This window comes from Salvia hispanica, chromosome 6, assembly GCF_023119035.1.
Source record: "Salvia hispanica cultivar TCC Black 2014 chromosome 6, UniMelb_Shisp_WGS_1.0, whole genome shotgun sequence".
Taxonomy (NCBI): Eukaryota; Viridiplantae; Streptophyta; class Magnoliopsida; order Lamiales; family Lamiaceae; genus Salvia; species Salvia hispanica.
In genome coordinates this window covers 36,695,196-36,708,017 of record NC_062970.1, presented here as the reverse complement: position 1 = coordinate 36,708,017, position 12,822 = coordinate 36,695,196, and the positions used below count along the sequence as shown (strand labels likewise).

At 35.2% G+C, this 12,822-nt stretch overlaps 1 protein-coding gene across 1 annotated transcript; it reads right to left on the bottom strand.

Annotated features, from left to right (window-relative positions):
• Positions 1 to 6,486: 6,486 nt before the first annotated feature.
• On the bottom strand, positions 6,487 to 11,518 carry LOC125193860. The gene is made up of 2 exons (XM_048091785.1): positions 11,249 to 11,518; positions 6,487 to 6,692 (listed from the first exon to the last, which is right to left on the bottom strand). The coding sequence occupies exons 1-2, from the start codon at positions 11,462 to 11,464 to the stop codon at positions 6,540 to 6,542; spliced, it is 369 nt and encodes a 122-aa protein (XP_047947742.1). The 5' UTR covers positions 11,465 to 11,518; the 3' UTR covers positions 6,487 to 6,539.
• Between the last annotated feature and the right edge of the window lie 1,304 nt (positions 11,519 to 12,822).

Sequence of the window (12,822 nt, the reverse complement as noted above, 5' to 3'; positions counted from 1 at the left end):
TTGTTTATTTTTGAAAGGGGAGTTTTCAATAAAATTTTTTAAAACGAATGATATAATATATTCACGGGGAAAGATAATCACTTTTAAACATAGATTATATTTTTAAATCACATACTATAGGTTTAATTTAAATTTTTATAGGGATGTGATAATTTTAAAACTAATTTTGTTTTACTCCTCAAGTGTTTGATGAAATGATCTCAAGTTTCACTATATTTTTTACCCCTATTGTCTATTTTACTTTCATTCCAATGTATGTGACATATGGCTTCAAAGAGGGGTTAAAAAAGGCCGTTTAAGAGGAAAGGAATCTATCATAAAGGTTTACATCTAAAGGTAAAAAAATGTGGCCAGGTGATAGGGAAGGAAAATCATTATATGTTTGATAAAATATGAAACAAATAGAATCGATGGATTTATTAAACAATATAACATCAAATTAAAAAACCACCCAAACCCATTTTTTGCCGTAATCTCAATTATTCCATTTTAGTACTTTGTCTATTTAAAATTTTAAAACCCGCAATTGGGTTTCGAGATTTCTATCTCTAGTAGTGGTTAACTTGAGAGGCCTTTTATCATTAACAAAGTTTAAAAAAGATTAAATCACCACTCACCCGTTTAATGACATAATATAATTTTTTATTTAATTTAAAAATAAAGATACTTTTAAAAACTTCTTTTACTAGTAATTTTTAATTTGGAAAAATTTAAATCGCCAAATTATTGATCTTTTTGTTTAGGACAAGAAATGGTAGATATTGTCCATTAGATGTTAATAATTGGCGTGCCATGCCAAAGGGGAAAAAATATGACATGCTCGACTTCGTAAAGGTAATAAAATTTCAAAAGAGTGTAGTTTATTTAATTTATCATGCTCTTTAATCCTTCTATGCTTTTGGACTACGTTAGATTTCTCGTTTACTACACTTGTTAAGCATTTGTTATGTTATTTAACATGTGGCTTATGTTTTGACATGCATTGACATGACTTTTTAATGCTCACTTTTCATGGTAATCCTATTATCACATATATTTAGTACTTAATACTTGATGTGAAGCTGACACATATATGTGTGTTCTTGCATGTTGTTTAAATCATTGGATCTAGTTTTGCTAAAAGTACATTTTTGAACAGATGATCACACTACATTATTCTGAATTCTTAATTGTTATTTAAGTTCTATTTTACTTTAACTCTTACAAGTTAATGTGATCTATTTTTTATTCCAGAACATTGCCAATTATATATATATATTATATATATATATATATATAGGGATGTATTCATATCCTTTTTATATGTTTTGTTCAATTGTTCAATTTAATCTTGGCTGTTCAATATCAAGATCTTATGGCCCAAAATATTGCCACATGAAATTAATTAAAATATTTAAAAAAAACATTCAGGGCCTTTTAGGAATACACAATAGAGTTAGTTTTGGAAACTTCCTTGATTTTCTCTCAATAAATCACAGCGGTTTCTCATAGAATTAGACGAGATCTTTCTTCTCTCTCCAAACTGAAATCTTTTCTTCTCCGTTGAATATTCTCTCCAATAAATCTCAATCTCAACCTAGTCGTGAATCACTTTTCTCAAATTTCACAAGAATTCTCAGCCATCACTTCTTTCAGTCATGAATCACTTCTCTCAAGTTTGACCTTTTTTGAATTTTGTTCTTGTTCGCCAACAATGGAAGAAGGTAATTTAATTTGTTATTGTTTTGAGTATTAAACGTGGTTGTAATCTTAAAAAAAAATTGATTTGAGCAGTATTGTTTAGTATGACTCTCTTTCAATCCTTGGCAGTAGTTTTATTTATCCCCGTAGGGTTTAGGTATCATGTAATCTATTTTGTAGTTTCAACTTCCTAAAATAATGCACAAATATCTATGTGTAATGTAATTTTTCGAATCAATAATGGTCGATGTATGTACTATAATGTATAAGTTTCATAGCAGTTTTTGTTGTAATTTTATACGGTAACATTGGCATTGTTTGATTTTTTGGCCCAACTAAAATCCTTTCCCCTAGGGTTTATTTATCGTTGGGGCTAGGATGTAGTATGGGATCAGAATAACACGTATGAATATTGGCGTCGTGAATGTGTCGTTAATTTGGAGCCGTCGTGAATTACACGAATCAAAAGAGTTGGACCCGTCGTGAATTTTGTTCTTGTTCTGCAACAATGGAAGAAGGTAATGTAATTTGTTCCTGTTTTGAGTATTAAACTGTTTTGTAATCTTAAAAACCGATTGCAGCAGTAATCCTTGATCTGACTCTTTTGTTTGGTTGAGTTATACAATTTCATGAGCAGTTTAAGATTGGCAGTGTTTGATTATATGGTGCTAGTTTAATTTATTCTCCTAGGGTTTAGCAATCCTTGGGGCTGAGGTGTAGTATGAATTAAGTAACACAACGTTTGCCGTAGTCCACGAGTTTCAGTCATTAATCTAGGGTTCAGATATCATATCTGCTATGGAGTAGTGTTAACTGACAAACATAATGTACAAATATCTATGTGTAATGTAATTTATGTAATCAGTAATGAACGATGTATGTACTGTAATGTATAATGTAGATGTTTTAGAGAATTTTTTGTTGTTATTTCATACAGAAAGATTGACTGTGTTTGATGTTTTGGCGCAACTTAAATCCTTTCCCTAAGGGTTTAGAAATCGTTGGGGCCAGGGTATAGCATAGAGTAAGTAACACAACCGTCGTCAAATTTCACGAGTTTTAGTCATTCCTATAGGGTTTAGTTGTCATCTCTGCTAGAGTTTAGTTTTAACCCAGAAATATAATGTACAAATACTTAAGTATAATGTAGTTTAGCTAATTAGTAATGTACAATGTATGTTATGTAATGTATACTTTTCCTGATATGTTTTTGTTATGATTTCCAAGAGAGAAAAGGCTATAAAGGAGGCCGCTAGGCCTTAGAGACGGTGTAAGGCTTGCGATGAGATGGGGCCGTCACGATTCTAGAAATTGTCCAATGCTTAAAGAGATGGAGAAGGAGAATGCGTTGCGCAAGGGCAAAAGGAAATGTTGATGATTTTTTTAATATCACGAAGCTCTATCCCATCTTATTTTTATTGTTCTTCGGATTAGTCTTCGTCTGTTATCCATTAACTTATTCTCATTAGTCGTACATTTTGGTACATTATATGCATTAATAAAAATGCATTATTATTATGTTATTAGTGCATAATTAGCTACAAGAACTTTATTTTTTACGCAATATTACATCTCTACCTGATACTGACATCAGTTACATTATTCTTCACATATAGTACATTATTATTATGTCGTTGTACATTAATATTATTAAAGTTGTACATTATTTGTAACGAAGCAAATAACTCTCTATACGCAATTAGTACTGTAAAGTGCATTATTTATCACATGATTGGTTAAGGTTTGTTATAAAATATGTAATTTAGCTCATTCGATCACTATCATTTTCCATACATTAGTAGTCACATTCATTACATTATATACATTATTATTCACATTTCATACATTATTAGTTCATTTATAGCCATTAGAGAAGTTTTAAAAAGTAGCTAATTTATTATACATTATGTTATTCATATAATACATTATAAATTTCAAACTGTGCATTATACGTTACTTTTCATCCATTATATGGTTTAAGATAATGATATTATCACCTAATACAAAAATATATATTGGATTTCCACAAGTTTAGAAAACTTGATATTGTTGAAAACGAGCTACGCAACAAGTCCGCTACCTGAACTTCCAACATAAGTTATCAACGCAATTCCTTTACAGCTTCTTTCTGCCTTGGAGTCAGACTTTTTAAAGCATTCAAATACTCCGTTAGGGTGCGACGACAATACAGATGGTTTGCCTTTTTTCCTCTAGGTTTTCTAGGCTCAACATCTTCACGGGTTGTACTAGTCTTTGCTTTTTCCTCGGCTAATCTATGCTGAAGCTTGTGGGCCAATGCGATTGGAAGACATCGACTACCGCTTCCTCAAAATCAAATCAATGTTGCTTAGTTGCTGACCAAAATAAGACACAGATGTTTCACATATGTATTCCTTAATGCACAAATCTTGCTAATTAATGTTAAAAAATGAATAAATAATGCAAAACTTTAAATTTAACCAATGTATAGTTTAACTTATATCCTAATGCCATCATTAATGAATAATGTACAATATCAACAAAATAATTCATAAATTTAACCCAATAATGTACATCTGTCAAATGCATACAAAAAAAATGCAACATACTACTTAGTAATGTATAGCATCACACAAATAATGTGTCAAACCATGCAAATAATGCAAACAACGAACTAATATAATGTTTCACATCTGGATAAAGAAGTAACGCATAAATCTGCTTAAATCATGTCTCACTTTTACACAATGTAATGATTTTCAAAGAATTACAATGTGTCAAACCAAGCAAATAATGCAAAAAACGAACTGAAATAATGTTTCACATCTGGATAAAGAATGTAATGCATAAATATGCTTAAATAATGTTTCACTTTTACACAGAATAATGTAATGATTTCCAAAGAATTATATTGTGTCAAACCAAGCAAATAATGCATAAAATGAACAAAAACACCTACTCAAACACACCAACACTTCGGGGGGACAGCCAAAACTTAACAGAACTCGTAGCATACTATGAAACCAATACATTTAACTTAAAACCACAACATAATATACACCAACATCTAATATAATGTACACACATTATATGCTTAATTAGATTGCCTGCATTCGATGTTGGTTGTGTTTTAAACGGCCTTCCTCTCTTCGACATGGTTATCCTGCTTTTCAGACCAACAAACACAACACAATAAGATTTCTACAACATCGAGAAACACACAATTGGTTGGGCAATAATTAACTATAAAAGACAATAATTCCTAGAACCCTAACCAAAAATGAAAACCCTGTACAGGAAAAACTGCACCACCAAGAAAAGGTAAGAGTGTTTCGGATAAATAAAATCGATCGTAGCCCAAATCCAGAACTCGAATTTACTAAAAGGTTGAATAATGAACAAAAAACAAAAATACATGAAAAAGAAGTAGCGATTTTCAAAAATGTCGACCAAATGTATGACAAAATCGTCATTGTTTTTAGTTGAAAACTCTGAATCGACGACTATATGATGTTTTTCCGGCTACAAACAACACTCAAACTGGTATAGTACCAAAAATCGAAGCTTTTAGAACCCTACCTTGTTGTCGATTCAAAATCTCCCCCCGATTACAATGTTGCTTCGTCGCCCAAGGGTGTTACGGCGGCAACAGTCGACTATTCTAATGGAGATTCTCCGATTTTAGCGGCGGAAGGGTTCACAAATCAATGGAAATGAGAGAGAAAGGGTTTTGATCGTGGGTTGAGGGAAGAGAGAGGTATTGTGAGAGAGAGAGAGTGATTGGATGGAAGGTCAATCTGTTTCAATGAATATCCCGCTGATATCATACCTTCTGTTTTGAAACGCGTGGGATCCATTGTTGTTTTACAGCTTTACCCTTATAATGCACAAAAATGAACTAATAATGCAACACGGGATCAGATCTACTCTTTTAATCTAGTCCGTCCATTCCATCCATCTAATGGTTGATATTAAGAAGGAAATAGTATCTAAAGGGGTAAAAGGAGCTTAATGCTCCCCTATATATATATATATATATATATATATATATATATATTATATAGTTATAACAATGTATGTCTTTATCTAAGGCACGATTCACTGTCCCTACCATTGCTGAGAAATGGGTAGTGGCCTCCATTGGAGTTAAATGGAGAAGTTGGAAGCATTATTTGAAAACGAGGTATTGGGCTGATGTACCTATCGAGCTTTTAATACATGACAAGGATGACAGAGTTTTAGAAGATCAATGGATCAATTGTCTTACTTACTGGAGAACGGAGAATGCAAAGGTTTATTCTAGTTTTTCTTTATATAATGATATTTCATTTAAGCTATGAATCTAATCATTTGGATTTTTGACTTGCTATTAGGAAATAAGTAAGAGAACCAAAAAGTTCGAGCAAAGAAGTTAATGAATCAAACTACAAGAAAGACTTCATTTGCACAAGTTAAAGAAAAATTGGTAATGTTTTCTTTTTTCTATGTTTAATTTCATCATTATTATTATGACATATTAGTATCCTAACAATATACATATTCCTAGACAAAGGAACACGAACGATGCCCAACCCGTGTTCAACTTTTTAGTTCCTGTTTTGTTTCTTCGAGTGGAAACACGAGTGATGATGTATCAACTAAAATTGTATGTTGCACTATATTTTCCCATTGTATGGAATATATTATGCAATTTCATTGTTGTTATGTACAAACTCCATCCCACATCGGGAGTCTGAGGGAAGTTGGAAGGTGTATATAATTCCTGTCCAACCCAATTAGTTTGAGGCCTTTTGGGAGTGACCCAAAAACAAATCCGTGCGGGCTTGACCCAAAGCGGACAATATCAAACGTTTGTTGCAGTCGACGATCCTAACAAATTATCAGAGCAAACGGTCTGTTGGACACACTCCCTTGTCCATCATCCTTACTTGGCCTGGTTTGTCCTTTCCCATTATTTGGAAAAATATGTAATTTGGAGCAATTTGATCTTCGGCACCTTCGGGAAGTTGACTACTACGTTCCACCATTGCTGCCTGTTCACAAAATTATAAAATGAATGTTCACAATTGTTATGACAAATAGGGCAATTGTGAATCGAGAAACAAAAGAACGTAAATAGACACATAATTTACGTGGTTCACCAACGTTGTGTTGGCTACGTCCACGGGCAAGAACGAAGAACAAATTGTATTATGACTGCGGTTTTCAGATTATGGCTACAGATTGGATCTGTCAGATCTCAGATCACAAAATTATGTGCCCTACTCCCATATAAATAGGCACACATAAAATCCTATCCTAATTCGGAAACATAATCCTATTCCAATTAGGAAACACGATCCTGTACAGATTCAAGGTATACTAACAAATCTCAACCTTGACTTGAATTCACCTTGCAGATGCATCATTACAATGCCAGACTTCTCCTTCCTTGCCTCAGATTTTCCATAAACCGAATTCACCTTGCAAACGCATCATTACAATGCCAACCTTCAAATATGCAAATCTACTATTTATGCACGTAGGTTTTTTATGTAAGATCATTATGACATTGGATTTTTGTTATTCAAATTTAGCATTTTATTTGAATTAGTTGTTTATTTAAATTTTGTTGGATGGTTAATAGCAATTTAATATGATTTTTTTACATTGAAAGTGGAAACGTAATTATGTATTTAATAAATATGTAAATATAAAAATTTGAAGGACTAAATGTAATTTATAAATATTTATAGGATGAAAATACAAATTACAGCAATTTGTAGGTCAAAAGTATAAATCAAATAAATATATGTGGGAAGTTGTAATAATATATATTTGTGGGGTTGATTTGTAAATTTTCGTGAATTTATATAGTGTAGTTTAAAAGAATACTTTATGACACTATACATTGTGATGACAAGAGTTTTTTCTTGACACTTTTTTTAGTGTAATAAAGAAGGATTTATCTTCACACTTTGCTTATTATTACATTTTTTTCCTCACACGTGCAATAAGTGCCATTACAACGTGTCAAGATAATAGTTTTCTAGTTGCATTTTATATATGTCATAATATTTGCAAGGCACTGCTATAACCGAGGCCTTCATTTTGTGGAGTAACTAATTTTCATTTTCCAGAATACTTCCACCAAAGTTCTTAAACCATTCAATCTCTTCAATTCTTATCCCTTCCCCTTTCCACCACTCTACAAAATGGCCTCTCTAACTCCCGGAATCCTTCTCAAGCTCCTTCAGTCGATGAATTCCAACATCAAAGTCACCTGCGACCACCGCAGCCCCCTCCTCCAGGTCATAGGCATCCTCCTCGCTATCTCCGCCGCCGATTCCCTCTGGCCGCACAATGTATTCTATGTCCAGCTGTCCGACTCCCTCAATTCAACCTACGTCTCCCTCTCCGGCCGCGACACTGACCTAATTCTCAACGATCGCCTCCAATTAGGCCAATTCGTGCAACTCGATCGCCTCCTCCTCGACTTCGACTCCCCTCCCGTCCCCACGCCCGTCAACTTCCGGCCCGTCGCCGGCCGCCAGCCCTTCATCGGATCCCCCGAACCCGTAATTGCTCGGATCTCCCCTTCCAAAAACGAATTTGTTATTCAGCCGGTTTCCAACTCCAATTCCTCCGGTGACCCCATCGCTACCTATTTGTCTAGGGCGGGGAAGAAAGAGACGGAGGGAAAGGAGAAATCCGCAGAGGGAAAGGGGAAATCCATAGAGGGAAAGGGTGGCAGGCATGTAATTGCCCCCAAAAAGGAGAATGTTAATGTGAATGTTCCTGCAAATTGCGGAGATGATACCTCTAATGGTAGTAGAGTTGGATCGGATAAGGTCTCGCAAAGGTTTTCGTCGTCGGGGTCGCTGAAGCAGAGATCGGTATCAGCAGCTGGAAGGAAAGTTGTGGTGGCGGAGAGGGATCCATCGCTGGCGGCCAAATCAGGGAAGAGGTCCTCCTCGCCCGCTCCGTCGATATGATATGAGTCGTCATCAAAGTGACACGAACCGAGCTCGACCATGGCTCGTTTACAAAAGGGGAAGCCGAAGGGTGGAGAACTATGGTTTTGCTGAAGTGGAGGAGGTGGAGAATGTGGATATTAATTCTACCAGGGGTGGAGTGTTGGGGTTTGGTGCCCCTTGCACAGCGGAAGACTTGTACAAAACAAATAAATCAGACACGGATCTATTTGACCAATTATGGGATCAATCAATTCACATGTTAAACGGATAATTGCATGCTAGAACACAAATAATTCATGCTCAAAGAAAGTAAATCCTAAACATGATTTCTACGGTTTAGAGTTACCGTTTTGATTCTCCAAAGAATCGTCGATTGCTCGCGCCTTCTCCACGTGATGATCTTCAATACTAGACCACGGATCATCTCTCTGGTTCCCGAACTGTATCTCGATATCAGGGTGGTGGACTGATCTTATCAAATATTAGGACTCGAATAAAGAAGACACAAAATTCTCACGGAGGAAAGCTGAAAATTTCGACTCCTTCTGTAGAGAGAGGAGATCGAAAATTTCAAATAAACTTAAATTATGTGTCTGTCTCTCCTTTATTCTCCTATTTATATTAAGTTCTTTTTAGGCCCAGACAGGGATCTATGGAAGGTTTATGATATGGGCTCCCCCAATTAGCTTTTTACTAATTAAATTGAACCCACAATTTAATACAAGCTTTAATTGGAATATTACGAGCATCCACTACAGAAGTAATATTGAACTCTCCCCATCCAAATCCGAAATTACAAGTAATTCGGATTTCCACTTTGTTTATTATTTATTACCCGCGCTTAAGATATAAATGTCCATTAATTAATTAAGTCATTAATTAATTAATGTCTGTTATGGATTTAATTAATTAATATCTTATTAATTCCAAGAGTGGACTCATCAAGAATCATTTATTTATTATTCATAGAGTAATAAAACTCCAACTGGCCAGTTTTCCGAATAATAAAACCTTGTTCGAGCTCCTCTTGAGGACATTATCAAACGAGACTCACCTCGCGCACGTTTCAACATAATAGCAATCCTAGCACCGCTAGATATTAATCACCACTACCCAATATATCGGGATTATTGGGTTGCGAAAAACCCGCACCATTTGATAAGTCAAAGTAGTGCATAATCAATACCGTATGCTCAATGCTAACATATGTAGATTAAGAAATAGTATGTTATCAAGACCTAGTCTTTCGGTAGATAGCATAAAGACACGTCTTGCTGTTAGATCCGTTCAGTGCTATACCACACCAATGTCATCTTATTTCAGTAAGGCTTAGTAATATGTGGACTGACATTGCAACCTTTCACGATAGGTATACAAAGCCTATCTAGGTTGTGAAATTCTTCTTTCTCTTTTGCAAAGCATTGCATAGAACCGACTGTAGTTACCTTAAAGTGGACGTCGCCCACAACCAGTCTACTAAGCAAAAGACTTAGGCTTTGTTTGCTTCTTATACATTTAAATGTTTATAAAACATCTTATAAATGCACAAGCAAACACAATGTAATAATAATAGTGATTCTATTCGTGCGAGACTGCTCGAATAATACTGAATCGGGTTAAAAGTGGATTGTAGAGTTTTACGTATACAAGCAAGATTCTATTCGCGCGAAACTTGCTCGAAAAATGCTTTTCAGTATACCAAACCTAACATGGAGAACGTGGATTTCAATTCTATTAGAGTGGGTAGTGCAGCAGTTACAAATGAGGGAATAAATGACAAACAGTTACAGACGTTGGGTGATAATATGGCCATTATGCTATCTTTAATTCTTAATCATTATTGTATTTACTTTTCTTATTTACTTTTCTTAAGTAGGAGAGTTCTATAAAATAAGGTAGGAAAATGTAAGACACACCAGAGAATAATATTGTATTGCACGGCACTGCTATAGCCGAGGCCTTCATTTTGTGGAGTATCTAATTTTCCTTTTCCAGAATACTTCCACCAAAGTTCTTAAACCATTCAATCTCTTCAATTCTTATCCCTTCCCCTTTCCACCACTCTACAAAATGGCCTCTCTAACTCCCGGAATCCTTCTCAAGCTCCTCCAGTCGATGAATTCCAACATCAAAGTCACCTGTGACCACCGTAGCCCCCTCCTCCAGGTCATCGGCATCCTCCTCGCTCTCTCCGCCGCCGATTCCCTCTGGCCGCACAATGTATTCTACATCCAGCTGTCACTGACCTACGTCTCCCTCTCCGCCCGCGACACTGACCTAATTCTCAACGATCGCCTCCAATTAGGCCAATTCGTGCAACTCGATCGCCTCCTCCTCGACTTCGACTCCCCTCCCGTCCCCACGCCCGTCAACCTCTGGCCCCCGCCAGCCCTTCATCGGATCCCCCGAACACGTAATTGCTTGGATCTCCCCTTCCAAAAACGGATTTGTTATTCAGCCGGTTTCCGCATCGCTGCCTATTTGTCTAGGACGCGGAAGAAGGAGACGGATGGAAAGGAGAAATCCGCAGAGGAAAAGGGGAAATCCACAGAGGGAAAGGGTGGAAGGCATGTAATTGCCCCCAAAAAGGAGAATGTTAATGTGAATGTTCCTGCAAATTGCGGAGATGATACCTCTAATGGTAGTAGAGTTGGATCGGATAAGGTCTTGCAAAGGTTTTCGTCGCCCGGCTCACTGAAGTAGAGATCGGTATCAGCAGCAGGGAGAAAAGTTGTGGTGGCGGAGAGAGATCCATCGCCGGCGGCCAAATCAGGGAAGAGGTCGTCCTCGCCCCCTGTGTCGAAATGATACGAGTCGTCATCAAAGTGACACAAACCGAGCTCGACCATGGCTCGTTTACAAAAGGGGATGCCGAAGGGTGGTGAACTATGGTTTTGCTGAAGTGGAGGAGGTGGAGAATGTGGATATTAATTCTACCAGGGGTAGAGAACGTGGATTTCAATTCTATTAAAGTGGGTAGTGCAGCAGTTACAAAGGAGGGAATAAATGACAAACAGTTACAGACGTTGGGTGATAATATATATTACACTTTTGTCATTTTTCTCCGTCTCACAAAATTAGTGTACTTTTAGTTTTTGGTAATTTTTTTCTTTTTAATGAGCCAGACCTCATTTTCCATTAATAATATTTTTATAGTTTTTCTTTTTACCACTCAAATTTTATTGCATTAAAATTGATGATTGATTTGAGTATTAAAGTTTGACAAGCCTAATGTGAATCGACTGAATTCATGCCAAAATTAACCAATCTATATGGTATAACTTCAAACCATGCACAATCAATTTATTTTTTTCATATCAAACTTACATCTTACATGTCTAATAAGCCCCCGATATAGGGCTGTCAAATCGTGCGTGTTGGGTCGTTATCGTGTCAACCCATTATCGACCCAACCCAATCATGTCCCAACCCAACCCGAAATCATCGGGTTCATGCGTGTTATCGTGTACCCAATTAAAAAGTCAACTCTCTGTTAATGATAGTAAGTTAGCTTGACACAACACGATAACGACTAAAACATGATGATATTATACGATTTAAACATGATATTACACGATAAAATAAAAAATTAACAAATTAAAATAATTATTTTCTTAATCAAAATAATAAAATTTAATTATAGTAAAATTAAATCTATATAATAAAATTAAATAATTAAAAAAAATTAATATTTAATAAAATCTAAGCATAATATTTTCTTAAAATTCATAAAAATATTAATTAATATTTTTTAATTAATAAAATTAAAGTATAATATTTTTTAATTAATTAAAATTAAATTATAATATTTTTTAATTAATTAAAATTAAAGTATAATATTTTTAATCAACAAAAATAACTAAAATTAAAGTTTAATAATTTTTTAATTAATAAGAATAATTATTTTTTTTCTTAACGTGTAACCCAAATACGACCCGACCCAACCCGTTATCTTCGTGTTCTTATTGGGTCGACCCTATAAGGACCCAAATCCTGAACGTGCGTGTTCGTGTCGTGTTAATTTCGTGCAGGTCCGTGTCGTGTTATCGTGTCGTATCAAAAATTTCCAGTGGCCCGATATGATTTGGCTGGGTTCATACTAAAATTATCAGGGATTAATTCACTGACCTCATATTATGATTACAAGGTTTCATGGTAGCCCTAATATGAATTCGCTAAATTATCACCAAGAATACTAAAACTTAAA

Coding starts and splice junctions, on each gene's coding strand:
- LOC125193860 (XM_048091785.1), bottom strand. CDS start 11,464: ATGGTCGAGCTCGGTTTGTGTCACTTTGATGACGACTCGTATCATTTC. Junction 6,693..11,248: donor CAACTCTACTACCATTAGAG/GTATCATCTCCG, acceptor TTTTGTGAACAG/GCAGCAATGGTGGAACGTAG.